A 27,850-nucleotide genomic window follows, 5' to 3' on the forward strand; every position below is an offset into this window, starting at 1 on the left:
TGAACCTGGAGACGGAGGCGTCCGCATGGGAGCGCGCTGCTGACGGAGCGGGGAGCGCCTGTCAGCGCCTGAGCTGTGGGCGTGGGAAGGCCGCGTGACCCCATGCCACGTCCTGGAGCAGCTCTGCCCAGAGCGTGCCCATGGCCCCGGCGCCCCCTCTGCGGTCCCGCCACCCCACGGCTCCCGGGAGGGCTGCGCCTCAGCCACCCACGGCGGGGCCAGGCCTGGGAGGTCACCAAGGCTGAGCCCTGACTCACGGGCCGTTCTTCTTGTCCCCGACCGCCCCCCACACTTGGAGCCTCATTCCTGACGTGAGGGCGTTCCTGCATCCAAGCAGCAGAGGAGACAGTGCTGGGACCAGCGAGCCTCGGCCGCGGGGAATGGACTGGGGGCGGGACCGAAGCGCGGGGCCGCCCACCCCCAGCCTTCCTCCCGGGAGGCCGGTGCCCCAGCCTGGGGTCACGAGGGCCGGCTGGGCAGCAAGTGGACAGTTGACCAGCAAGGTCTAGGCCCGTCGGTCGCCGTGCTGGGCCGTGGGCGTCTGCAGAGCTGGTCCTGGACTTACTGTCAGCGGGCAGAGCAGACCTCAGGGGTTGACCGAGAAAACACGCCCAGGTCCCAAGCTGGTCCCCAGTCTCTGGGCCTCGTGTGATCTGCCTGCTGTGTGCCTGGTGCCAGCGGCCCCTGGGCTGTGGGGGTGGCCAGCAGCCCTGATGACCGTGGCCACAGCCCCCTCCCTCAGGATCCCATAGTGGGGGGCAGGTTTGGAGCCGCGAGGCGCCCGCGTAGGGGAGGCCCGTGTCTGCCTGGCTCGCGGGTGGGCGGGGAGCTCTGCTGGGAAGTTGGCTGGGGCAGGGGCCATGGTGGGTGTGCATTGGCACCTCTCGAAAGCCAGCTAGCGGTGGTTTCTTCACCATCGGGGCGGCGGCCTGATTCTTCTCAATGAGCCTGGATGGCAGCGCGGGGCGTTGGGCGCGACCAGCCTGGCTGGGCTTCAGAGCCACGGGCGGCGCCCTCCTGCCTTCCATCTGCAGCAGAGCCAGCCTGCCGCACAGACCCAGGGCCTGCACCCACTCTGAGGAGGGCACGGCCCGGCTGAGGGTCCCGCGGTGGGGGCAGGACCGCCTGGCAGCGAGGCTGCAGTGTCTCACCCGCAGTGACGCCGGCCTGCCAGGCACACGTGGACTGAAGCAGAGCCTTGGGGGCTCTGACGGAGCTGGCGCCCCAGGGACCAGCGCCCCTGCAGCCCACCCCAGCCGTGAGCTCAACACCCTCCCGCCCCATCCCTGAAGACTCAGTTCTTCCAACTTTTGCTCTCTCACTGAAAAGGAGGGTGTGTTCTTGTCCTCTGTTGCCCAGAGTGCTTGTCGTGGGGCGGGCTGGACAGCCAGACTTGCGGAGTGGGGATGGGGGTAGGAGGTTGGAAGCGGGAGGAGAGGAAGTCAGACCTTGAACTGTTGCGTCACTGGCCCGCTCTGCAGCCCCACGGTCACCACGCAGCGTCTGTGCACGGCTCTCTGCAGAGGCGAGGTGCCGCCACCCAGACCCTCGCAACAGAGCCTTCTGGCCGAGCTGTGGTTTGGCTTGAGCTGTGGGCTCCTTTCCAGAGAGAGAGCAGCCCCCAACTTTTCCACCCGGGGAGAGGGCCAGCTACCCAGACACACACACACACAGATACACACACACATAGATACACACACACACAGACACACACACAGCAGCCGCATGGTTCCAGCACTTCACGGGGACCCCGTGACCACCTTGCTTCCGTTGTGACCTCTGCTCTGGAGACCAGACGGCCTGGGTTCCGCCCCCTGCCCGGCCGGGGTCTCCCTCCACCAGCTGGGGCACCAGAACAGGAGCTCCCGCCCTGTGGGCCCTGGACTCCCTGGACTCCCTCACCTGCACGAGTGAGGTGAACACGCGCACACTCTCTTTTATGCCAGAGCAGCAGCAGAGCCCCGGAGACCAGGGCGGGGTGGGGGCCGGGGCTGCCTGCCCACCCTCTTGCTGCAGGACGAAGCCTGCACACTGCGGCAGGGGCACAGGCCCTGCCCGCTCGGGGAGTCTGATCCCACGGACAGGCTGCGGGAACTGGCTCCTGGCTCCCTGAGGCCACCTCACCGTGCAGAGCCTGCAGGGAAGCCCAGCTGCAGGCAGCAGGCCCAGACGCCGTCCTGCACTCACGCCTCCTTTCTGCTCCCACAGTGAGGGTGCCGCCCCCTCGGGAGATCCGGGGTCAGACTTCCCTGGAGTCCTGCATCTCCACTTTCCAGACCAGACCCATCCGGGGATTCGGGGCAAGTTGCCCAGGTTTCTGTGGTCCGTGCGTGACGGACGGCAGACCCCAGGCCTCTGGACTTGCCCGGCACCAGTGAGAAGGAAAAGGGAGCGGGCTGTGCCCCCGGGAGAGTGACGCTTGTGAACTGAGGTGTGGAGAAGACTCCTGAGAGGCCCCTGGACTGCAAGGAGGCCCAACCAGTCCACCCTAGAGGAGCTCAGTCCTGGGTGTTCACTGGAATGACTGATGCTAAAGCTGAAACTCCAATACTTTGGCCACCTGATGCGAAGAGCTGACTTATTGAAAAGACTCTGATGCTGGGAAAGATGGAAGGAAGAGGGAGGAGAAGGGGACGACAGAGGATGAGTTGGTTGGATGGCATCACCGACTCGATGGACATGGTTTGAGCAAGCTTCCAGGAGTTGGTGATGGACAGGGAGGCCTGGGGTGCTGCAATCCATGGGGTCGCAAAGAGTTGGACACGACTGAGCGACTGAACTGAACTGAACCTCCCCATTCTGGGCCCGATGTTCAGCCTTGACCAGGGACAGCCCGTGAGGCGGCTCTCCACAGAGGTCCGTCCAGGGTCCAGACCCTGCTCTGCTGTCAGCACGTGTCATGTGCAAGTCGCCTCGGTTTGTGGGAGCCTCAGTCCCCACAGACAGAAAGCAGGGGAGACGTTTCACAGTTCCCAGAGCCTGGAACGCTGGTGCTTGCTTCCGCTGGCCGCTCAGCCTGTCAGCCCTGGAATGCCAGATGGACAGTCACGTGCCCCTCTCCCCAGGACTTAATTACTGTTATTTCCCCCTCCCCCTTCCCTCCTGCACGGAGTCAGAAGGCACAGGGAGGCTGTCCCCGTGCCTGAACCAGGGTCACCTCCTCTGTAGGCTGGACAGGGATCCCCACAGGTTGGGCACGGCCACTTACTAGTTTTCTGTGACTTCCATAACAAGTTAGACAAACTTGTGGCTTAAAGACAACTCCAGAATTGTATTCCCCCACAGCTCTGGGAGCGGGAGGTCTGGAGTCAGGGTGCAGGGGTGGTTCCTTTGAGGGGTCCGCGGCGGAACCTGCAGGCACCCCGCACACCCCGTGGCTGCCGAGGTCCCTGAGGTCCCCGGGCTGGTGGGCGCTCCCCACCAGAAGCAGTCTCTGCGTCTGCTTCTCAGGGTGTCCTGAGGCTCCTCTTTGGGTGAGGACCTTGTTGTCGGCTCTGCTGCCTGCCCTGAGAAGCCAGCACTCTTGAGAGGGCCCTTACTTTAGATCTGCAAAGACCCTTCCTCCAAATATGGTCGCGGGTTCCCAGGTCAGGACTTGGCCTTCTTTTGGGGGCTGCAGTTCAGTCCTCCACGCTGCCTGCCAGCTGGTGCCCAGGGTCCGCTGCCTCTGGTTCAGTGTCAGCCTGCGGCCGCCGAGGCCAACCCTGGGAGCAGTGAGGAGCTCTTCCCTTGCCAGGTCTTAATCGCCTACATTTGTGGGTTTATTAGCTGCAAATCGGTGGGGTTTTGTGGCTCATGGTAGAATTTATTGTTCCATATAAAACATTTTTTCTCTGGCTTTTCCCCAGAACCACTAATGACCTCTCACAGGCAGAAAGCTGAGCTCCTGGCGTGTCCGCCCATGTCCCACCCAGGGTGATGGTTGATTCTTCTCTGCGGCAGGGCAGCCCTCCCTGCTCACTCTGGGGCAGCCATGGCCACCATGCTTGTCACTGCTTCCCTGCCAGCCTGCGGGCCCCACGCGTCCTGCACCCCAGGCCCTGGTCGAGCTGGTCCGCAGTGGGGTGGGGGAGATGGTTGAAGGAGGGCCTGTAGGCCACCAGGCAGCAGGTTCCCGGAGGACGCCGTGGAGAGGGGCCTGGGGGCTGAGGTCTGGCCCCAGCGCTCACGGGACAGAGGCGGGGACCGCCCTCTCTTCTACTTCTTCAGGTCACTGGCTCTGCGAGCGCTGCTGGGTGTCTGCTGTGTGCTGGGCCTCTGCTGTAGGCTCAGGGGACGTTTATGAACCAGAAAGACGTAATCCTTGTCACAGAGGCTACGCGGCTCTAAGGCCAGAACCAGACTTAAAGATCCACAGCCTGGGAAGCGGCCCTGATGCCCCGTCATGCTCTCTAGCTTGGAGAGACACCCATCGGGTGGTCCCTCGTCCCTGCCTGACTCGGGGTCCCCTCCCACACGCCCTGCGGCCCGGCCTCGCGGCCCTGTCTTCAGGCCGCCGTGTTCCGCTGCGACCAGGAGCACCTTGGGGCCTTCCGGTGGTCCAGCTGAGGGGTGTTGCTGTGGGGGCCCGCCTTCACCTTCGGAACCGGGTCCTTCTCTGGGCATCACGGCTCGGAGCACCAGGGGCTTCTTTGGGCACGGTCCTGAGAATGTGAAGGGACCTGGGAGGAGCCAGGGGCGGAGGGGACACGGCGCCCTCGGGTGGGGGTGGCCGTCCGGCTGACGGGTGCGGGGTGGCCATCTGGCTGGCGGGTGCGGCCCAAGGGTGCGGGGAAGGGAACGCTCAGGATGGGGCGGAGACTGAAACGCAAGCCGCTGCCACGCAGGCAGAGGTGGAGCCCCAGCGCCCCAGGGGTGACCCCGGGCTTGCTGGGCGCCTTCTCTCGCCTCTCTCCCCGCTGAGGCTTCTCGGGGCCCTCCTGAGGGCAGGGCAGCACGGACCCTCGCGGTCGGAACAGCAGCTCCCTTAGCAGTGCTACCCCGTCAGGGACCGTCCGGGGTTTCTTTCTGGCAAAGAAGAGGGCGGAGGCGGAGGGAGGCGGAAGGGCGTGTTCCTCTCCTGGAAACGTACTAATTGCTGCCTTTGTTGGTGGGTGGCCTGGTAGGCAGGCTGTTAGACAGGAAAGCAGCGCTGTTAGTCCTGACGTTGGGCTGGCACCTGGCTTGCCCCGGCTTGTGCCCCAAGCATGTGGAGCCACTTGGGGCTCAGGCTCAGCAGCGCAGACCTGTTTGCCCTTGTCGCGTGTGGCCGCCCTGCGTCCTGGCCTTGTGGATGAAGGGGGCTCGGGGTTTACAGCCTCAGAAATGTCTGGGCGCCCCACGTTCCCCGATGCACCTTTGTCTGTCATCTGGGGGTTAACATCAGCCTTGAGAGTAAGTGTCCGCGGAAGCCCCATTAATGATGATAACCTCATGATGGCTGTGCAAGGTGGAGACCAACCTGTGGGTCTGTCCTCCGCTCCAGAGCCTCGTGTCCAGGAAGAGGGAGCGGGAGAGAAACCCCTCTACGCGCTCTGGGCCAGGTGAGCAGGGCGCCTCGCGCAGTGGGTGTCCCCTGAGGAGCGGGTGAGGAGCAAGCCGAGCAGAGGTCAGCGCCTGGCCCAGGTGATGCTGCCGGTCCCCGACGATCAGGACTCACCCACCCGCTCCAAAGACGAAAGCGCACAGAAGACCTGGCTTCCCGCTCAGTCACCTGCCTTGACCTGCTTGGGGGCAGCTGGGGAGGCCGGAAGCCCCTCTGCTCACCCTCTCCCAGTCCCCCTAAAGCCTTGCTGTGGCTGTGCTACCTGGAGCCCAGCGGGATGTGCTCTGGGAGCTCCGAGACGTGTTAGCCTGGAGCCGAGAGAGCAGGGCCAGCTTTGGGGTCCTGCTCTGATGGGCAGAGGTCCACGGCTTCTCTCTGAGCCTCAGTTCCTGATCAGGAAAAAGATGGGGCTGGACAAGGTGACGGTAATCCCGCCGGCTCTGCTCCAAGTCCACAGTGAGGCTCTGTGGACCCTGGGAGCGGCCACTGCTGCACAGCAGATAGGAGACCCGGGAGGCGGTCCTGGCACGTCCCCGGCCACATTTGCCGACACTGTCGTCCTGTTGGGCTTGGCTGGACGAGGGACCAGCCACGAGAGCTGCACTTGCAGACTGAGCTCTGGCCGGAGCTGGGAACCAGCTCCCTTTAACCTCAGCCCTTCCCCTCTGCTCCTTGCTCCCGGAGCCACAGACAAAACAGCTATGGGCTTTGGCTGATTCCAGGCCATTAAAGATAATGGTCATATCTGAATGGTCTAGTGGTTTTCCCTACTTTCTTCAATTTAAGTCTGAATTTGGCAATAAGGAGTTGATGATCTGAGTCACAGTCAGCTCCTGGTCTTGTTTTCGCTAACTGTATACAGCTTCTCCATCTTTGGTTGCAAAGAATATAATCAATCTGATTTCGGTGTTGACCATCTGGTGATGTCCATGTGTAGAGTCTTCTCTTGTGTTGTTGGAAGAGGGTGTTTGCTATGACCAGTGCGTTCTCTTGACAAAACTCTATTAGCCTTTGCCCTGCTTCATTCCGTGCTCCAAGGCCAAATTTGCCAGTTACTCCAGGTGTTTCTTGACTGCCTACTTTTGCATTCCAGTCCCCTAGAATGAAAAGGACATCTTTTTTGGGTGTTCATTCTAAAAGGTCTTGTAGGTCTTCATAGAACCGTTCAACTTCGGCTTCTTCAGCGTTACTGGTAGGGGCATAGGCCTGGATTACTGTAATATTGAATGGTTTGCCTTGGAAACGAACAGAAATCATTCTGTCGTTTTTAAGATTGCATCCAAGTACTGCATTTCGGACTCTTTTGTTGACCATGATGGCTACTCCATTTCTTCTAAGGGATTCCTGCCCACAGTAGTAGATATAATGGTCATCCGAGTTAAATTCACCCATTCCAGTCCATTTAAATTCACTGATTCCTAGAATGTCGACGTTCACTCTTGCCATCTCCTGTTTGACCACTTCCAATTTGCCTTGATTCATGGACCTAACATTCCAGGTTCCTATGCAATATTGCTCTGACTGTGGCTCAGATCATGAACTCCTTATTGCCAAATTCAGACTTAAATTGAAGAAAGTAGGGAAAACCACTAGACCATTCAGATATGACCTCAATCAAATCCCTTCTGATTATACAGTGGAAGTGAGAAATAGATTTAAGGGACTAGATCTGATTGATAGAGTGCCTGATGAACTCTGGACGGAGGTTCGTGATATTGTACAGGAGACAAGGACCAAGACCATCCCCATGGAAAAGAAATGCAAAAGAGCGAAATGGCTGTCTGAGGAGGCCTTACAAATAGCTGTGAAAAGAAGAGAGGCGAAAAGCAAAGGAGAAAAGGAAAGATATAAGCATCTGAATGCAGAGTTGCAAAGAATAGCAAGGAGAGATAAGAAAGACTTCCTCAGTGATCAATGCAAAGAAATAGAGGAAAACAACAGAATAGGAAAGACAAGAGATCTCTTCAAGAAAATTAGAGATTCCAAGGAACATTTCATGCAAAGATGGGCTCGATAAAGGACAGAAATGGTATGGACCTAACAGAAGCAGAAGATATTAAGAAGAGGTGGCAGGAATACACAGAAGAACTGTACAAAAAAGATCTTCACGACCAAGATAGTCACGATAACATGATCACTGACCTAGAGCCAAACATCTTGGAATGTGAAGTCAAGTGGGCCTTAGAAAGCATCACTACTAACAAAGCTAGTGGAGGTGATGGAATTCCAGTTGAGCTATTTCAAGTCTTGAAAGCTGATGCTGTGAAAGTGCTGCACTCAATATGCCAGCAGATTTGGAAAGCTCAGCAGTGGCCACAGGACTGGAAGAGGTCAGTCTTCATTCCAATCCCAAAGAAAGGCAATGCCAAAGAATGCTCAAACTACCGCACAATTGCACTCATCTCACACGCTAGTAAAGTCATGCTCAAAATTCTCCAAGCCAGGCTTCAGCAGTATGTAAACCGTGAACTCCCAGATGTTCAAGCAGGTTTTAGAAAAGGCACAGGCACCAGAGATCAAATTGCCAACATCCGCTGGATCATGGAGAAAGCAAGAGAGTTTCAGAAAAACATCTATTTCTGCTTCATTGACTATGCCAAAGCCTTTGACTGTGTCGATCACAATAAACTATGGAACATTCTGAAAGAGATGGGAATCCCAGACCACCTGACCTGCCTCTTGAGAAACCTGTATGCAGGTCAGGAAGCAACAGTTAGAACTGGACATGGAACAACAGGCTGGTTCCAAATAGGAAAAGGTGTACGTCAAGGTTGTATATTGTCACCTTGCTTATTTAATTTATATGCAGAGTACATCATGAGGAACGCTGGGCTGGAAGAAGCACAAGCTGGAATCAAGATTGCTGGGAGAAATATCAATAACCTCAGATATGCAGATGATACTACCCTTATGGCAGAAAGTGAAGAGGAACTCAAAAGCCTCTTGATGAAAGTGAAAGAGGAGAGTGAAAAGGTTGGCTTGAAGCTCAACATTCAGAAAACAAAGATCATGGCATCTGGTCCCATCACTTCATGGGAAATAGTTGGAAAAAATGTGGAAACAGTGTCAGACTTTATTTTTTTGGGCTCCAAAATCACTGCAGATGCTGATTGCAGCCATGAAATTAAAAGACGCTTGCTCCTTGGAAGGAAAGTTATGACCAACCTTGATAGTATATTAAAAAGCAGAGACATTACTTTGCCAACAACGGTCTGTCTAGTCAAGGCAATGGTTTTTCCCGTGGTCATGTATGGATGTGAGAGTTGGACTGTGAAGAAGGCTGATCGCCGAAGAATCGATGCTTTTGAACTGTGGTGTTGGAGAAGACTCTTGAGAGTCCCTTATACTGCAAGGAGATCCAACCAGTCCATTCTAAGGGAGATCAATCCTGGGTGTTCATTGGAGGGACTGATGCTAAAGCTGAAACTGCAATACTTTGGCCACCTCATGCGACGAGTTGACTCACTGGAAAAGACTCTGATGCTGGGAAAGGTTGGGGGCGGGAGGAGAAGGGGACGACGGAGAATGAGATGGCTGGATGGCATCACCGACTCTGTGGACATGAGTTTGAGTGAACTCCGGGAGTTGGTGATGGACAGGGAGGCCTGGTGTGCTGTGATTCATGGAGTTGCGGAGAGTCGGACAGGACTGAGCGACTGAACTGAACTGAACTGAAAGATAATGGACTCCACAGCCTCGAACAGGAGTTTTCCAGCTGAGGTTTAAGGCCCTGTGAATCACCTGCTACAGAGGAATCAGCTTCCCACCAGGGAAGGCAGGCTCTGTCCCCAGGAGCCCGCAGGTCACCACTGGCCCGAGGGCCCAGGGGGTCAGGCCGTCGCCCCGACGGTGGACGTCACACACGTGACCGGTGCCTGGGCTTCGGGAAGCCCACAAGGGATCCCGTCTGCTTCCTGATGACAGCAGGCTTCTGGTCTCACAGGCAGACGGTGTGAACCAGGACAGCCCCGTGCTGGACGCCGCGCCCAGGGCCACAGTCCGAGTACCTTCTCGAGCTGCTGTCCAGGGGTGGCCTCCCTCTGCACATGTTCCTCTTTGCAGAACAGCCTTGAAGGCTGGTGTGGGAATGAAACGACCTGCGACGGTGGAGCAGCTCGAGCCGCAACCACAGCCACTGCAGTCTCGTCAGTCGTGTCACTCCACCAGCATTTCCTCCCGTCTCCCCTGACCATGCTTCTGGAGGAAACACCAGAGCATTTCTGGAAGAGGGAGTGAGCTGCTCTGACCTCGGGGACAGGCTCGGGTTCAGGAGGCAGGACTCCCGAGGCGCTGAGGGCTGTGAGCCCTGAAGGTGTAGGGGGAGGTGCGGGCCGAGGGCCCGGGGCCACAGCTGTACCCGTGAGGGGGAGACGCCGCCACGTGAGACGGCTGGGGGAGCTGAAAGGTCGCTCCACGGGTTGGAGCCCACGAAGCACGGAACGCTGCTCTGTGAGTCCTGGGAAGGCTTCTCCAAGCGTCTGGAAGGATGACAGCCTCTGCTTCGCGTTTTAGAAACATCTCTTGGGTTGGTAATAATGTTCAAAATTCTTCAAGCTAGTCTTCAGCAGTACGTGAACCGAGAACTTCTAGATCTTCAAGCTGGATTTAGAAAAGGCAGAGGAGTCAGAGATCAAATTGTCAACATCCTTTGGATCATAGAAAATGCAAGGGAATTCCAGAAAAACATCTGCTTCACTGACTATACTAAAGCCTTTGACTGTGTGGATCACAACAAACTGTGAAAAGGTCTTAAAGAGATGAGAAAACCAGACCACCTTACCTGCCTCCCAGGAAACCTGTATGCAGGTCAAGAAGCAACCGGAGATGAACAACGGACTGGTTGAAGATCGGGAAAGGAGTCACGGCTGTATATTGTCACCCTCCTCATTTAACTTCTATGCAGAGTGCATCGTGCGAAATGCCGGGCTGGATGAAGCATAAGCTGGAATCAAGATTGCCAGGAGAAATATCAATAATATAAAAAAATCAATATCTCAGATATGCAGATGACAGCACCCTTATGGTAGAAAGCGAAGAGGAACTAAAGAGCCTCTTGATGAAGGTAAAAGAAAGGAGTGAAAATGGTGGCTTAAAACTCAACATTCAGAAAACTAAGATCATGGCATCAGGTTCCATCACTTCATGGCAAATCGATGGGGAAACAATGGAAACAGTGGCAGACTTTATTTTTGGGGGGCTCCAAAATCACTGCAGATGGTGACTGAGGCCATGAAATTAAAATGCTTCTTGGAAGAAAAGCTATGACCAACTTAGACAGCATATTAAAAAGCAGAGACATCACTTTGCTGACAAAGGTCTGTCTAGTCAAAGCTATGGTTTTCCAGTAGTCATGTATGGATGTGAGATTTGGACTATAAAGAAGGCTGAATGCCGAAGAATTGATGCTTTTGAACTTTGGTGTTGGAGAAGACTCTTGAGAGTCCCTTGGACTGCAAGGAGATCAAACCAGTCCATCCTAAAGGAAATCAATCTTGAATACTCATTGGAAGGACTGATGCTGAAGCTGAAACTCCAATACTTTGGCTACCAGATGTGAAGAGCCAACTCATTGGAAAAGACCCAGATGCTGGGAAAAGATTGAAGGCGGGAGAAGGGGACGACAGAGGATGAGATGGTTGGATGGTATCACCAACTCAGTGGACATGAGTTTGAACAAACTCAGGGAGACAGTGAGGGATAGGGTGTGCTGCAATCCATGGGGTTGCAGAGAGTTGGACACGACTTAGTGACTGAACAGCAGCAACAACTCGGGCAGGTGGGCCCCAGACTCCAGGTCAAGCCCTGGTGTGATGCCGGGTCAGCGCAGGGCCCAGGTGTGGTCACCAGGAGACCAAGGCCCAGGGTGTGGCTCAAACAAGGGAGGAGTTTATTCCTGGACCGTGTTCTCGCCAGGGTGGGGGGCATGTCTCCTCGGCAGGTGGCCCTCTTCCACATGGTGGCGTGGGGACCTGGGCGTGCCCAGGGCTCTGGCATTTGGCCTCCAGCTGGTGGAAGTAGGGGGAGGCCACAGAGGGCAGGCCAGGTACTTTGTAAAGCCTGTTCTCCTGGTTCTGTGGGGAGGACCAGCCCTGTGGCCACGCTGACCGCGGGGAGCCGGGAACCCCGAGATCCCGGCCGTGCCCCCTGTCACCGAGGATGGCAGTGCGGGACAGAACTTCCTGTGGCCGTGGGGAGGTTCCATCTGGGCCGCTGACACGGCACTCGTGACCGCGCGGTCAGAGTGTGGCCTGTGACGCCAAGCACGGAACCTTCAGCGTTACGAACGTGTCCGGCACGTGCACGGCCGATGGGGCTGGTGGCTGCAGCACCGGGCATTGTGGCTGCAGACAGAGGGGTCGGGGTTTGGAGGGGACGGAGTGGTCCCCGCCGCAGCCAGGTCACACTGGGTGTGGTCTGAAACCTTCCCCAGCGCCTGTGCTGCCTTCCCTCGGCCGTAATGTGAGGGTAACACGAGCAGTGCCTGCAAGACCTCAGGGGAAGGCTCGGAGCTGGCAAGGGTGTCCGGGGACGCCGTCAAGCAGGGAGAAAACAGGCCGGGGAGCGTGCGTCCCCCCCGCCTCCTGCAGTCCACGCTCTCCACCTGAGGTCCAGCCTGTGCCCACACCTGGACCGGGGCCATGACCCATGGAGCCTACAGACACACCTGTCTGCCCCGGAGACCTGCCTGTGCCCGCACCTGTCTGGGCCCTGTCCCTGTGGGGCCCATGCCCCACCGCCTGCAGCTCCGTCTGCACAGGCTGGCACCTGGGCTGGCGGGACCCACCACATCCGGCTGCAGCCGCTTGGCCCGCTGTCTAGACGGCGCTTCCCACCCACCTCGCTGCCGCCCATGCCCCCCGGGTGGGTGTCCGTGTGTCTGGGGCCGGCAGTGAACACCCTCTGCCCCGAGCTGGTTCTTCAGGGGACAGAGGGCTGGCAGGGGTGTTCTTGGGCATTTAGACCAGAGACAGCGTCCACGTGGCCCCCGATGAAGCAGGGCTTGGCAGTTACCCACGTTCTCGAAGCTGCGTAGACATCCAGATGGGAAAACTCAGGCCACCTCTTTGGCATGTGGTTTGCAGAATTCTTTTAGACATCTGCACCATTTTTATTCTCCCACATTTTTCTGTAAAAATAGCCTTTTAGTTTACTTGCCTTTTACCACATGTCTTTCCCACTGTCTCAGGCCGTTCCTGGCAAAATTCCTGACCGGAGGCTGGCGAGAGGGCTGGGACCGCTCAGTCCGGTGAAGTGTGTGAGCCTTGGGCAGCGAGCCCCCAGGGACGCCCCCCCTCCCCGGCCTTCTGCCCCAGCAGCCCGAGGGCACTGCTCAGGGCGCGCTGGTGCCTCTTGACCCCGGGCGCGGCACCTCTGGGCCGTCCGTGTCTCCCACCGGTCACGCTGCCTCCACCTTTCCCTGACTCACTGTGGAGGCGACAGGTCTGTTGGGTGCTGCTCTGTGCCAGGGCCCTTCTGGGCTCTTGAATGGAAAAGAGCAAAGCCTGTGCCTTCAGGAGCTTGCATTCCAGTTGGGACGGAGTGTTTCTGTCAGATGTTAGCGTGTCTCGTTATTGCCCCGTGGACACCCCCCAAAGCCCTGTTTGTGGTGTGAACAACGCTTGTGATTTCTCATGGACCCCTGTGCCCCACCCCCCCTTGAGGCCGTCATCCCGTGGAGGTCAGCGGGCCGGCTGGGCTCCCCTTGTGGTGGGTGAGTGCCTTTCTGGAGGAGGTTGCAGCACGGGGCTGGGGTGGGCCTGGGGGGCGTCCAGGGCCTCTCCCTCGCCCCGGCAGCCTCAGCGTTAACCTGCCCCTGCTCCCGGGCCCCTCCTAGCCACTGCTAGGCCGAGAGACCCTCTTCTCAGCCTGGGGCCCTTCTGAGGGGCTGGTTCTGCATATCAGCACAGTATTCCCGCAGACCAGGCAGGCCCTCCCTTCAGCCAACCCAGAGCCCAGCATCCGTTTCCCGAGCCCCGACCCTGGGAGCCACCCCCGTGACCGCCTGCCTCCTTTGCAGAGACCTGAACTACAATCAGCTGCACGAGTTCCCCGTGGCCGTCCGGACGCTGGGCCGCCTGCAGGAACTGTAAGCTGCGCTGTGGGTCCAGGGCGTCCTCTGTGTCCAAGGGCCCCCACGCCCGCACCTCCCGAGGTCATGACCCCTACCCGCAGGTCAACAGTCACAGGCCTCACTGCTCGGCCCTGAGCGTCTTCAGCTGGGCCGTAGGGAGCTGGGCCCTTCCAGCCTGGGAGAGCGAGGCCGGCCCTGCCAGGAAAGGCCCGGGAGCAGGCAGAGGGGTGGGGGCAGGGGCGGGGTGGGGGACAGTTGTTGTGGGGAGCAGCTGCCAGGCAGCAGGCCAGGGTCTGCGTGTGGCCGGTTCAGGCAGCGGAGGTTTGGAGCCAGAGCCCGAGCCCCCAGGCCACGCAGGGTCTGCCCCGCCACTGCCTGCCACCTTGGGCGCCAGGCCCACGCCGCCCTCACTTGGTCCAGATGCTGGCGGGGGTGCCAGGCGGCAGGTGCAGGGCCCCAGGGGGGAGTCCCAGGGGAACGGCTGGTTCCCAGGGGCCCGGAGCCCCAGACGAGGGACACTGCTCAGTGGAGGGCGTGGGGCACCAGGGTGTGCACGCCGGGGCAGCAGGAGCAGCAGCCTGGGCATATGTGTGTCCTTCTGTCCACGGTGGCCTGAGGACGGGGCTCGAACCTCTGGCCCTCGGGGCTCGGCATGGCCCTGGTCGAGAAGTGGGTGATCAGACACGGGAGGAGTGGACTCAGGTGGGACCCTGCATGAACCCGGCAGGCAGGCGGGCACTGGTGGGGGAGTTTAGTGACTCAGGGTGTTGGGGCAGCTCAGAGAGGACCGTGCCTCCCAGTCCAGCGTTGACTTTGGACGGTTCTCTCTGACGCCAGACCTGCCGTTCCCGGCTCCCAGAGCCCGGCACTTGGTGGGGGCTCCACCCGCCATTTCTCCTCCTCAGCCGTGGGTGTCCCCCCGGCCCACTCCTCCGTGGGTCTGCTCCCCAGTTCAGGGCCTAGAGACCAAGCCCGCCTCCCCTTGGGGCTCACGTCTCCTCCGGGAGCCCCGTCTCTCTGTGTGCCCTCCCGGGGACCCTGCAGAGCTCTGCCCTCGGGGGTCCAGGCCTGCTCCTCATCCCCACCCCCAGCCCGCTGGCTCTCCTTCCCATGGGTGGCAGAGCCAGGAGGGGGTCCCTGGGGTCCCCGGCTCCGTCCCTCTGGCCCCAGCCTTCCTGTCTGGCTGTCGGAGGGCGTCCTGGGGCCCCCCTGACACCTGTGTTTCCCAGGGGTTTCCATAACAACAACATCAGGGCCATCCCGGAGAAGGCCTTCCTGGGGAACCCTCTGCTGCAGACCATGTGAGCCCTTGCTCCTCTTGGGGGAGGGTGTGGTCGGCTGGCGGGATGGGGGGCTCCCCATGTACTGGTCCCGGTCTCGGGGGCGACACGGTGGGCAGGGGGAGTGGACACGTGCCTCACCCGCCGGGAGGGCAGCGAGGCTCTCTGTCCTGCAGACACTTCTATGACAACCCGATTCAGTTTGTGGGGAGGTCGGCGTTCCGGCACCTGCCTGGGCTGCACACCCTGTGAGTCGGCCCCGCCGTCCCCCGGTCAGGGTCCTGCTTATGTGGCCCCGGAGCCTCGGCCCCGACCCCCGGGCGCCCAGAGGCATCGGCGTCCCTCCAGCTCTTTCAGTCCCGCCGCATGTGCGGGTCCTCAGAGAGCCTCCCTCCGGGCACTGCACGCACAGCAGCCGGGGGCCGCCCCGAGTCTGTGGGACATATATTGCACCTTCACGCGCGCCCCCAGCCTCACCCCGGAGGCCGGCGCTGGGCCCCGGGCCCTCCCACTTGGGTGCGAGCCCAGGGCTTCTCCAGGTCAGGCAGCGTGTGCCCTGCCGGGCTGCTGTCCTGTGTGGGCTGTGTGGCCCCTGGGCTGGGGTCCTCGGTGCAGCAGGTCCCAGCAGTGACCTCGGGGAGGCCAGCTGCCCGGCTCCAGGGAGCAGCCCCAGCAGCCAGAACTTCCCCAGAAGTACGCAGGCCACTGCTCTGAAACGGGATGGGTCCCACGGGCCTCGCCTGGGCCAGGCTGGATGGAGCTGGCCTGGCTTCCTGGGCATCCGTCTCCCCCAGGGCCGGAAGGTCCGGGGTCACTGGTGGGGGGTCGGGGCCCCTGGATGCTGACCTCGCCCTCCGGTCAGTAGCGGGGTGTCGGGAGGCCCCTGGATGCTGACCTCGCCATCTGGCGCTCTGCCCCTAGTTCCCTGAATGGTGCCACGGACATCCAGGAGTTCCCAGACCTCAGAGGTACCACCAGCCTGGAGATCCTGTGAGTGGATGCCCCCCACCTCAGACTAGGCTCCCTGAGGTCTGGCTGTCTGCTCCAGCCTGCCCACAGTGCTCCCGCTGGAGGCAGGGCAGACGGTTTTGGGGAGGGGGCCGCTCCCATCCTGGGGTTTCTCAGAGCCCCTGACCCAGCGAGGAGTGCAGAGGGCCCGTGAGGGGCGGAGGGCTGGACGCCCCGCCTTGGCCCCAGCCCCCACCTGACGTCCTGCAGTGTCGGATGCAGGGGGTCCTCAGAGCTTAGCGGGCCCCCCGCGCACTGTGAGAGGGGCCGAGCAGTCAGGGGACCCCAGAGCCGGAAGGTCCCCTGAGGGACGGCGTGCTCCCAGAGGATGCCCTTGGCTCAGGTCTTCTCGGAACAGCGGCGCCCAGCCTGCCCGCCCCCACCCTGCTTCCCGGGTCTCCCTGCCGGCTCTCCGGGCACAGGGGCACGGGCACGGGGTTGGGTTTCCGTGCATGCCTGCTCATGGCCCCACACAGGTTGCAGAGTCTAGCCCCTGTGTGGCGGGGACATGGGGACCCTTGGGGAGCGTGGTGGGGGTGTGGCTGCAGGATCGCCGCCCGGCTGTGGCGCCTGCCCTGGGCCCCCACTCCTGTCGGCGCTGAGCTCCAGAAAGCGGCAGGCCTGAGCAGAGGCAGCTCGGTACAGGCCTGTCGTCCTTGCAGGACGCTGACCGGCGCAGGGCTCCAGCGGCTGCCCCCGGGGATGTGCCAGCAGCTGTCCAGGCTCCGTGTCCTGTGAGTGCCTCCCTGCCCTCCCGGCAGCCGTGGCCCGGCCTGGCCCCTCTGGCCTCCACCACTGGGGAGGAAGCACTTCTGTTCTTCCTGGTGGGTGGGGGAGCTCAGGCTGAGAGAGCTGCCCAGGAGTGACCAGGCCACCTCTCCCGGTTCCGTGAGAAGCCCCAATGTTCATGGTCAGACCAGGGCTGAGGCCCAGCTCCGCCACTTCCCACCAGGCACGGCCCGGGTCTCCCTTCAGTGGTCCTGACCTCATGCTTATCGTCTGGGGACATTTCAGAGGGTGGGAGGCACCCGGCAGGTCGTAGGTCACTCTGGAGTGGTTCTAGTAAGTTTCCCGAGTTCACGAAGGAAAACGCGCCCTCCCGGGACCGCGGAGGTGCTTCAGTGTCCAGTCACTAGCGGGGGTCCCGCTGGGCCTGGGTGCTCACCGCCACCCCCGCCTCGAGGCAGGGCCCAGCCCGCCACCAGCGGGTGGTGCGTCCCTGGGGGTCCCGTCCCCTCCTGTGCCTCAGCGGGATGAGGGGTTGCCAAGGGCTCCCCAAGGGCGTCAGCTCCATGTCTGAGCCTCGGCCAGCTGGCTTGCAGCACGCGCTGCTTGCCGGCTACCCCAGCGCCCCCTCAGCTCCTGCGCCCCAACCCCGGGCCCTGCCAGCGTCCTCCAGGCCTCCTGTGGACGAAGCGGCCCTCACTGCCCCTACAGTGAGGAGGGGAGTCCCGAAGGACCCGGGCAGGGTGAGGAGCCTGCCCAGCTGTGTCCCTGGTGGCTGGCTCCCCTCACCACCCCCGGCCTGTCCCCAGGGAGCTGTCTCACAACCGGATCGAGGGGCTGCCCAGCCTGCGCAGGTGTCAGAAGCTGGAGGACATGTGAGTCTGGGGCAGGGCTGAGGGCGGGGCTGACAGGCTCGCTGACCTTCTGCCCCGCTGGGAACTCTGCGGGGCCGGGACAGGCAGGACCTGTGGGTGATGGCGCCCAACCGTGTCTCGGGCGGCTCCTCGGGGCTCGAGCAGCCCGAACTGTGGCGGTGATTCGGGCTGGGCAGGGAGTGGCCGCGGGCCTGCGGGGGCCCCGGGCTCGCGTTTTCCACAAACGCACGCTTGCACATGTGCACGCTTGTGTCCAGGAGGGAACCAGGGCTGCAGGATCCACGAGAACAGAACCCCATCACAGGCTCTCTGAGCTCCTGTTTCCCCAGCCCAGGGCCTGCGGACCGCTGTGTCTGCGCCCTGGGGCCAGGCAGGGCGGGTCCTGCTGTCCCGAGTCCCAGGGCCCACCTCCCAGGCAGACACCAGACTGCTGGGCTCTGCTGCTGGAAGAGAGTCTGGAGGGTCCTCAGGGTGAAGTTAGCAGGGCTGGGAGCCAGGCTCTGGGAACCCTGGGAACTCACTCCCTTGGAGCCACAGGGATGGTTTGTAGCTTAGTCTTCCAACCGAATCTTATCCAAGGCAGTTGGGGTCCCCGTGCTCCCTTAATTCTGGTGACTTCTGCCAGCTGGGTTGGGCGGGAAGCCCTCGGCCTTGGGCTCAGCAGGCCTGTTGTTGCCCTAGCGGCCTCCAGCACAACCGCATCTGGGAAATCAGAGCCGACACCTTCCGCGAGCTCACCTCCCTACGATCCCTGTGAGTAGGGGCCCGCCTCCCTGTGACCCCTCTGAGTAGGGCACTCCCTGCACGCCTGCACCCTGTGAGCACCCAGCACCCCCTCACGCCAGGGCAAGAACGAATGGTCCTTTGCGTGTCTGCCCCCTCCCATCACGTCCTCTCTCCCACAGGGACCTGAGCTGGAACGCCATCCGATCCATCCACCCTGAGGCCTTCGCCACCCTGCGCTCCCTGGCCAAGCTGTGAGTGCGGCTCTCCTGCTGGGTGCCACCCGCGGTGGGGAGGGCCCAGCCCGAGGGGGTAGCCTGTGGGTGTGGGACACATACTGGGGGACCTGACTCTGGCCTAAGGAGCACCCCTCTGTGAGCCCTGCAGGTCACATGCTGCCTCGGGCTCCGGGCTCGGGGGGTCAGAACATGGGGGTTGGGGCCGCAGAGTGGGGGTCCCCCAAAGCACCGGGATGTGAGTCAGCGCCGGAGGGGTCCCGGGGGCCGCCGCGCACAGCGGTGCAGGTTCTCCACTGCGTCCTCAGGCATGTCTGCCAGCGACCCTGCAGCCCTGCCCTCACCGCATAGGTGCGCCCAGGTGGGGGGCCTCACTCACGGGGCCGGGACTCAGCGTCCCCAGTGTGCATGGCCCCGCGCTCTGGGCCCCAGGCCACACTCCCACCCTGCTTCCCACCTGTCTGCTCAGCAGCCCCTTGGTCAGTGGGGGCGGTATCTTCATCCCCCAGGTCAGTGGGGGGAGGTGTCTTTATCTGAAAGATGAGGCTGCTGGGGCTCAGGCAGATTGTGACCCCCAGGCTTCATGGGGAGCCAGTGATGGGCAGGCTTCCTGCTGGCCAGCCCAGGCCCGTCTCTACACCACACGGCCTGTGGTCGCGCTGTCTGGTGTGGACGTCTGGCTTCCTCTGACGTTCCTCCGGGGCAGCCGTGGGCATCCTCATCTCCGGCTCCCAAGCTGACCCTGAAACAGAGAGTGTGGCCGAATGCCTGTGTCTATCCAGTCAGTCTGTCCTGTTCCCGGCTCTGGCCCTGGGTCCTCAGGGTGCAGGGGGCGGGGGCCAGCACAGCAGGGGGACACCCTCGGGGAGGGGTCGGGTCTCTGATGGGACGCGAGTGGGCCCCCCAGCTGTGCTGCCCAGCGGGGGTGGTGGGGCGCCCCTCCAGCAGCCCCTCAGGTAGATGGCCGCAGGTGAGCTCCCCTGCCACCCCGCCGCCTCTGCCCGGAGTCCGTGGCCTCTCCACCTGGGCACCTGGCCGTGCTCACAGCACAGCCTGCCCCAGCCTCCCGCTGACCAGAAACTGTCATGTCCGCTGTCCAGGGACCTGACAGATAACCAGCTGAGTGCGCTGCCCCTGGCCGGGCTGGGGGGCCTGCTGCACCTGAAGCTCCGAGGGAACCGTGCCCTGTCCCAGGCCTTCCCCAAGGACAGCTTCCCCAGACTGAGGTAAGGCTGCTGGCCGCAGGGTGGGGGCACCCCGGGCCTCACCCCAGGAGCAGCCTGCAGGCCCCAAGTGTGGCCCAGACCGAGCCCCTGGGTAGCGTCCCCACCCAACCCCAGCCCTGGGGGACCCTGGTGAGGACAGACATAAGACCGGGGGAAGGCGCCCTGCCCGGCTGGGCTGCATCCAGGCTTGGAGATGGGGGGCGAGGAGGTGGGAGGGGCAGCCAGCTGGGAAGGAGCCGGGAGGCTGCCCACGGGGCCCTGGGGGGTGGAGGGCAGGCGCGGGCGCCGAGTCCTGGTCTGGCTCAGGCGGCTGTCTCTCTGTCCCAGGACCCTGGAGGTGCCCTATGCCTACCAGTGTTGTGCCTACAGCGGCTGCTCCGGCTTCTTCCCGGCCTCGGGGCCGCAGGGGCCCCAGCACCCTCCCCCTGACACCCAGGACCCTCCTAGGCAGACACTGGCCGACCGGGCTGAGAGCCGCTGTGAGTAACCCGCCTGGGGACGCAGGCGGCAGGGAGGAGGCCCGGGAGGGGGTGGTGGGCCTGCGGGGAGCGGCAGGGCTGCAGGACCCGGGGTGCAGGGGAACTGCCTCTGTCTGGCCCGTCTCCAAGTCCTGGGGAGGGGTCCATAAGCCCTCTGCAGGCCCAGGTGCTCAGGGCCACGCCCGTCACAGCCCTGCCTGTCCACACCCCCTGTGGGCCACAGTGCCCCACTCCCACCTCGCAGGGTGTTCTTAGAGCAGGTAGCCCTTTTCCATCAGCTACAGCCAAGCGTGGTTCCGTTAAACCAATTCAATTAAGCCTGCTTCTAGAGAGAGTCCCCTTGTGCCGTTCCCAGAGCCAGACACCGCCCCCGGCAAGTCTCCCTAGCAACTTTGGGGGCCCTGGTGCTCTGGCTTCACAGGAGTGGCCCCTCACCCTGACGGGACCGCCTGTGGGCTGGGCTCTCGGATGACGGGCAGAGAGAAGGGCCTCCCTGGCCAGCAGCCTGCATCACAGCACAAGCGGAATCCGGAGTGGGAGGGAAGGGCCCGACTGCCTCCTCCCCGTCCGTCAGTGCAGCGCTGAGGCGGAAGAATCAGGTCTAACCGTGGGTGAGGCTGCCCTGGGTTAAGTGGTTAAGGAGTTGCCTGCAATGCAGGAGACCTGGGTTCGATCCCTGGGTCAGGAAGATCCCATGGAAAGGGAAATGACAACCCACTCTGGTATTCTCGCCTGGAAAATCCCATGGACAGAGGAGCCTGGAGGGCTATAGTCCACAGGGTCGCAAAGCGTCGGACACGACTGAGCGACTGCTGGTGGACACGTTCCACCAGCACTGCAGGGGAACGTTCAGGATGGTGTAGACAGAGCTGGGTTCCAACTGGATGAGATGGCTCACGGGCTGGGTCACTGCAGACCAGGCTTGTAGGAGCCTCTGTTTCTCATCCTTGAAACGGGAGCAGCGTTCACACCCTACAGATCAAGGAGACCGCAGATGCACCCAGGGTCCTGCTCAGAGAAGGGGAACACGCAGGCGTGTAGCCGGGAGCCCCGGAGGCCAGCGTGGGCGGTGGGGGTGCAGAGCCTCCTGGGTGGGTTTATGGCTGGCGCTCACCCAGCAGATGCGTCCCCAGGGCAGTGCGGCATCTGCTCTCTGCCCGCAGGGGTCCTGCCTTCCTCGAGGTGGAACTTTCCACCAGATTGAGGTCTTGGAAAACCACAGGCATCGAGATGGTAGCAGGAGCTGGTCAGGGTCCCCTTTCTGAGGGTCCACAGAGCCGAGAAGGGGCCAGGACCTGGGCAGCGGCCACAGGAGCTTTACTAGCGCCTTGGTCAGTAGCTTTACTGTGACCTCCAACCTTGGCTGGAGTCCTCTGGCTTCCCCTGCGCTTCCTTCAGGCATCCCCGAGCTCCTCTGCAGAGCAGGAAAGGTGGTGAGGGGTGGACTGCCAGGCTGTGGGCACTGCCCGGCCTGCGACCTCCCGGGACGACTCCCACCTGCAGCGGGAGCGAGGCTCCACGCAGGATGCCAACCCTGAGCCAGAGGCGGGGACTGGTGTGACCCGGCCACCTGCCTGGCGTGGCCCGGACCCGAGGGAGCGGCCACCCGGCTCCCTCACCTCGCCGAGCCCAATTCCAGAAACCAGAGTCTTGTTCTTAAGACAAAGTCTTTCAGGAGTTCCCTCGAGGTACAGTGATTAGGACTCTGAGCTCTCACTGCCAGGGACCCGGGTTCAATCCCTGGTCAGAAAACTAAGATCCCACAAGCCACTCAGCCAGGAAAACAAAACAACCTCTTCCAATGAGGAGCTCTCACTTTGAGAGAGGATTTTGCCTTTATAAACTATAAAATGGCTTACGAGCTCTCACTGCCAGGGACCCGGGTTCAATCCCTGGTCAGAAAACTAAGATCCCACAAGCCACTCAGCCAGGAAAACAAAACAACCTCTTCCAATGAGGAGCTCTCACTTTGAGAGAGGATTTTGCCTTTATAAACTATAAAATGGCTTACGCCATTTACTTGTCACCTCAGTATTCTTAAAGAGTTTGTGGCCCCTGAGACGTCCACCCCCTAGGAGACTGCAGGCGTGGTTTCAGAGACAGTGCAAGGGTGAGTGGTGGGAATAACCCAGTGTGTTTCGGAGTCTTGTTAACGATGGACACGCCCCTTCTTACAGTCCAGGCGGGAATAACCCAGTGTGTTTCGGAGTCTCGTTAACGATGGGCACGCCCCTTCTTACACAGCTTTCTGCTCGTTTCCCCAGTCGCTGTTCCCCCCACCTCCTGCACTGATAAAGTCCCCTGACCGTCCCCCAGACCAGCCCCTGGCAGGTAGCCCAGCGTCTGAACTCTGGGGCCGAGCAAGGCTGGCTCTGAACTTGGCTCTGTGCGTCCTGGCCGTGAGACCAGGGCAGCATCCTCATCTCATCTGTGCCACGGCACCAGAGGGCGCCTGGTCCCCACGGCTGCAAGGACGCGGCCTCAGCGGGCGCGGGCCTGGACGACGAGAACTGACGCGTGGCCCCGGCTACCTGGCAAGGGCACGGAGCCGCGACCCCCGAGAGCAGGGCTGTCCTGTCCACCTGCCCCGCCCCCCGGGGTGTGCCCAGCCCCGGGTTCATGCGGGCCCTGCCCCTTCACGTGACTCTGATCCGGGGACTAGTCCATCGGGCCCGTGGTTCTCCTCCTGTGATCTGGCCGCCGATATTGGTTTTGCCGTTGGGGCCGTCAGCCCGTAGGGTGGTGTGGTGCCCGCAGGCTGCACGCGTTGGGGCCAGCATTCCTCCCCTCGCCCTGCCCCTCCTGAGTGCTCCTCCCAGCTGCCCGGACCTGGTCCACCTCCTGCAGCGTGTCCAGCTCGCTGCTCCATCCCGCTCCATGTGCGGCGCCTCCAGCTGGACGTGGCGTCCTGGCCAGAGTTAGGGCAGCCTCCTCAGACTCTGCCCTGCTGCCCTGAGTCGGAGGAGGAGGAGGTCTCGGGTGTGGAGGATCACAGGCAGAGGAGCCATGGGCGGACAGCGTTTCCCTGGGGCCACCGGGGTGCCCTGTGCCCAGTGGACAGCTCTGGGGTGGGCGTCTGGGGAAAGGGCGGGCTTGACCCACACCGAGAGCAGGTCTGAGCCCCTGTCTGCTCTCCTCAGATGATCTGGACCCAGAAGAGCCCCAGCTGGAGATGGAGGACCCCAGGCCACAGCCCGCTGTCCAGTGCAGCCCTGCTCCAGGTGACAGGGCGCCTCGGTTCGGGAGGGTGGGGACTGGGGAAGGGCTGCTTCAGAAAGTGAGGTCCCGCTGCTCAAAAGCCAATACTCAAGGGGCGAGGCTGGGGGAAAGGAAAGTTTACTTTGGAGGCTGGCAGCCAGGGTGGTCGGGTGACGGCAGACTCGTGTCCAGAGGCTGACCTCCCCCCAACGTCGATCAGCGGGCAAGAGCTTCTGCAGGCGGAGGGAGGGGTCTGCCTGCAGACACAGTGCTGTCTGCTCTGACGGCTGTCCTGAGCTTGGCCGTTGGTGCTCTGACCAGCATCACCGTCATTGTTCTAAGTGCAGTTAAGCTTCAGCTACTTGGGTGGTTTGTTCCCATTTCCTTGAGGCCACTCCTCGGACTCGTGGCGGCTTCTTACGTCTTGGCTGCCGTCCTGTCATCGTGTCGTGAACGTCTCTCCTGGTAGGGCTTTTGAGTGTCTGTGAGGCGGCGCACAGGGTATGGCTCCGAGTGTCGTCTCCAGCCCTCGGGAAGGAAGCTCTTTGGCTTTGTTTAATGATGAACCTGTTCTTACTTGTCCTGTTGGACTACTTCCTTTGCATCTACATCTTTCACTTCCCTGAGTAAACTTGTTTTTTGGCAAAAACAGACAAGAGGTGGGGAAGGCCTGGGGGCGGGGAGGACCGTAGGGCCCGCTCCCTTTGGGGGCACCGGCCTCCGTGAGTGCAGCCTCCCCTGCTGACTGCTGGGGGCGGAGCTGTCGCCCCCTTCCGTGGCTGCTGTTAAGGAGTCAGAGTGACTTCTACAGAGTACCCCTCGGAAGTCACACCGCCAGGAGGAGACGGTTCTCAGTGGGAGCCCTGTGCTCAGGGAGGGCTGAGGGGCCTGGCCCGTCTGAACCCTGCCCGCCCCTTCCCAGGAGCACGGTCTCGTGTCTCAGGGTAGAGCACTCTGGGCCATGGAACTCCAGGTGTCCCCGGGGGCTCCTTCCAGCAGCGTCCGTCCCTGGCGGCTGACGAAGTCTGCGTCTGTCTCCCCTCGATGTCAGGGAACAGAGCTCCCCGCTGCTGCGGCCCAGGCCGCCCCGGGGGCAGCCTCGGTGGACAGGGTCCCCTCCCCGCCCGCCCTGCAGCCGCGCCCCGCGCCCCCTAGTGCCCGTGGCAGAAAGCTCAGCCGGAGCGGCTGGTCAGGTTCACACCGACGTCCCGCCCCCGAAACCTGCAGTGACGACGCTGGCGGAGGAGCGCAAAGACCAGCTCGGTTTGCTCGCTCTCTCAGTAGCCGGGCGGACGGCCGGAGGAGCCTGGTGCCCTGCGTGCCGCACAAGCGCCAGGACGTGTTTGAGGAGCGCGCCCGATAATACTCCAGCAAAAAGAGAATGCGAAGCTGCAGTGAAGCCCCCATCAGTTACAGGTCGACACCATATGTGTGTTTCAAACTGATGGGAAACCTAGCAAAGTAAGGAGCTTCTCTGAGGGGCTTCTCTCATGAGCAGTTTCAGTTTTTCCATGTTCTGTGTTCCCAGTTTTCTACAATTACTGTCTATTATTTGATAATCAGAAAAAAGTGTTTAAAAAGTAGCTGTCACAGAAGCCTCCCAAAGCGCCAGGCCGCCTGGCAGCGCACTGAACAGGAGTCCAAGGTCAAAACCGTGAAGAATCAAAGCGGCAGGGTGGTGTGATGACGGCCCCGGAGAGGAGGGAGAAGGCCAGGCCTCCCTGCCCAGAGCAGGACCCGGCGGGCAGACCCCAGGGTCACCCGTCCTCTGGTGCGCTGCCCCCAGCACCGACCAACTCCAGGGCACTGAGTGGCCGTGGACCCCCTCCCGCTGGCATGGCACCGCCCCGAGAAGCAGAGCCGGCCACCCCTCTCCCTCTGTGGGTCGGCCTGGCCTGTCCCACAGTGTGGCCCGGCCACTCCGCCAGGCCAGCCTGTCCCGCCCTTGCTTCTGGACGCGGCTCCGTGGGGAGGGCCGCTCTGTGCTGCCTGGCGTGTGCTGTGTGCCTGTCTCCCACGTCTGCTCCTCGGGTCCTGGGCCCGTGCCCACCCCCAGCCTCTCGGGGAAGAAGCCCCCTGGGTGTCCACTCTGCCCCCGCCTGCCGGAGCCCGAGCCCAGACTGTGGGCAGAGCCGCACAGCCTGGCCCGGCTAGCGTCTGTCTCTCTCCCACAGGCCCCTTCCAGCCCTGCGAGCACCTCTTCGAGAGCTGGGGCGTCCGCCTGGCTGTGTGGGCAGTCGTGCTGCTGGCCCTGCTCTGCAACGTGCTGGTGCTGCTGAGCCTCTCCGCGGCCGGACCCGGCCCGCTGCCCCCGGCCAAGATCGTGGTGGGGCCCTCGCGGGCGCCAGCACCCTGACCGGCCTCTCCTGTGGTCTCCCCGCCTCCGTCGATGCCCTGGCCTTTGGCCGCTTCGCCCAGCTTGGCGCGCGCTGGGAGACAGGCCCGGGCTGCCGGGCGGCGGGCTTGCTGGCCGTGCTGGGCTCCAAGGCGTCCGTGCTTCTGCTGAGCCTGGGCGCGGCGCACTGCAGCGTGGCCGCGGCCTGCATGCGAGCCCACAGGAAGGCGCCGGCCGCGGGCAGCGTGCGCGTGGGAGCCCTGGGCTGCCTGCGCTGGCGGGGCTGCTGGCCGCCCTGCTGCTGGCCTCGGTGGGCGAGTACGGCGCCTCCCCGCTCTGCCTGCCCCATGCCCTGCCTGCCGGCCGGCCGGCCGCCCTGGGCTTCACCGTGGCGCTGGTGCTGCTGCACGCCGCCTGCCTCCTGGCGGCGGCCCTGGCCTGCATCCGGCTCTCCTGCGGCCTGCCCGTGGCCGGGCTGGAGGCCGCCTGGGACTGCGCGGCCATGCGCCACGTGGCCTGGCTCACCTTTGCCGACGGGCTCCTCTGCTGCCCCATGGCCTTCCGGAGCCTGGCGTCCGTGCTGGGCCTGCTGCCAGTCGCCCCCGAGGCCGTCAAGGCCGTCCTGCTGCTGGTGCTGCCGCTGCCCGCCTGCCTCAACCCCCTGCTCTACCTGCTCTGCAGCCCCCACGCCCGGGGGGACCTGCGGCGGCTCTGGGCCTGCCCGGGGGGGCCATCCCTCGCCCTGGGGGGTGCCGGCCCGCGGGAGCCGAGCTCCTGCGACTCCACGCAGGCCCTGGTGGCCTTCCCTGACGTGGAGCTCACCACCGAGGCCTCCGAGACCCATGGCCTCCCCTCGGGGACCCTTGTCCCCCCCCAGCAGCCTGGGGGCCTCCAGCTGGAAGGCGGCTGCGTTGCAGAGCCAGAGGGAACCTGGTTTGGGAAGCAGCCGCCCTCCAGGGATGGTGGACGGGCACAGGGGACCCCGGAGGCCTCGCCAGCGGGCCGGAGCCGGGCAGGTGGTTGGGGCTTCCAGTCGTCCGGCGTGGCCTCAGGCGTCTGAACGTCCTCCCTGCTCCCGCCCGCTGCCTCCGTGGATGCTGCTGCTGCCTGTAAATTCAGGACGACCCAGAGTGACCCGCGCAGACGACCCGCCCCTGACCCTGCCCGTCGCCTCCCTCCCAGGCCGCTGCCGGTGCGTTCTTGGCCGGGTCTCCCCTCCGTCCTGCTCTGGCCTCTTGTCTGTCACATTTGAGGAGACTGAGGACCTGTGGTCTGGACATTTCTCACTTTAGGGAAAGGAGGGGATCAGAGGACTGTACCGGGGGGTGGGGGGTGGCCTGTGTGGCCCAGGAGCAGGCGTGGCGGCCAGGGGCCCAGAGACAGGTAGACGGGGGGTGGCAGAGAAAGGCCGGGGAGGGGGACTCAGAGGAAGGCCTGGGAGGGGGTGCCAGGGACTGCCCCATGCTCTGCGCCCCACAGGCCCTGAACGCGCCCCTCACCACACTCCTGTGAGAATCGGTTTTGGAAAGTAGAACTGTGTGTCCCTTTCTCAGAGACCTGGGGAGCAGGTCCGTGCGGTGAAGAGGCAGGAGAGCCTGCTCTAACCCAGGTCCCCAGCTCTCGACCAGCAGGTTTGGGGCTGCTCGTTTGGTTTCTGTCGAGCAGCTACTCGCACCTCACGAACGAGCCCCCGCCTCTCCCAGGCCCCTTCTGCACCCCTGCTGATACCACGGGAGGCGCCCCGTCCTGGGAGCTGGGGCTCAACCATGTTACCCCCCTGCCTCTCTTGTCCTGCCCTGAGAACACTGCGGAACGGGTTGCCCCGTGGTCCGAGGGCAACGGTGAACGGCTCGCGGGCACCAGGGAAACCTCTGCCCTCGGAAGACACGGGAACCCGGCTCCCCTGCGGCTCTGAGCTCTTCCCCGCGGTTCTCCGCCTGCCGCCTTCTGCCATGAGCCCGGCCGTTCCTCTGAGTCCCTGGCCCTGCCCTCCCAGGGGCACCCGGAGCCGCTGGTCAGCCCCAGGGACATGTGTGGCGTGTTGGGCTGCGGGAAGTGTCACGCAGGCCTGGGCTCCTGGGTGCCCCAGATGGGCCAGGACCTTGTGTCACTCACGCGCCTCCGGCACGCCCTCCCCTGCCCCAGATGCAGGCTGAGGAGTGGGAGCTG

At 62.5% G+C, this 27,850-nt stretch overlaps 1 protein-coding gene across 1 annotated transcript in view; it reads left to right on the top strand.

Moving 5' to 3' along the window:
* Positions 1–26,986, top strand: part of LGR6 (leucine rich repeat containing G protein-coupled receptor 6) — an 80,244-nt gene extending 53,258 nt beyond the window's left edge. Inside the window, 14 exon segments of the mRNA XM_088845016.1 lie at positions 13,542–13,610; positions 14,825–14,896; positions 15,052–15,123; positions 15,797–15,865; positions 16,546–16,617; positions 17,419–17,484; positions 18,166–18,237; positions 18,390–18,461; positions 19,544–19,669; positions 19,997–20,148; positions 23,289–23,369; positions 25,521–25,670; positions 25,673–25,948; positions 25,951–26,986. Coding sequence (XP_088701142.1) covers positions 13,542–13,610; positions 14,825–14,896; positions 15,052–15,123; positions 15,797–15,865; positions 16,546–16,617; positions 17,419–17,484; positions 18,166–18,237; positions 18,390–18,461; positions 19,544–19,669; positions 19,997–20,148; positions 23,289–23,369; positions 25,521–25,670; positions 25,673–25,948; positions 25,951–26,741 — 2,140 coding nt within the window. The 3' untranslated portion in view covers positions 26,742–26,986.
* The last annotated feature ends 864 nt before the right edge of the window (positions 26,987–27,850 follow it).

This window comes from Moschus berezovskii, chromosome 17 (genome assembly GCF_049115385.1).
Source record: "Moschus berezovskii isolate FMDL1 chromosome 17, NW_MosBer_1.0, whole genome shotgun sequence".
Taxonomy (NCBI): domain Eukaryota; kingdom Metazoa; phylum Chordata; class Mammalia; order Artiodactyla; family Moschidae; genus Moschus; species Moschus berezovskii.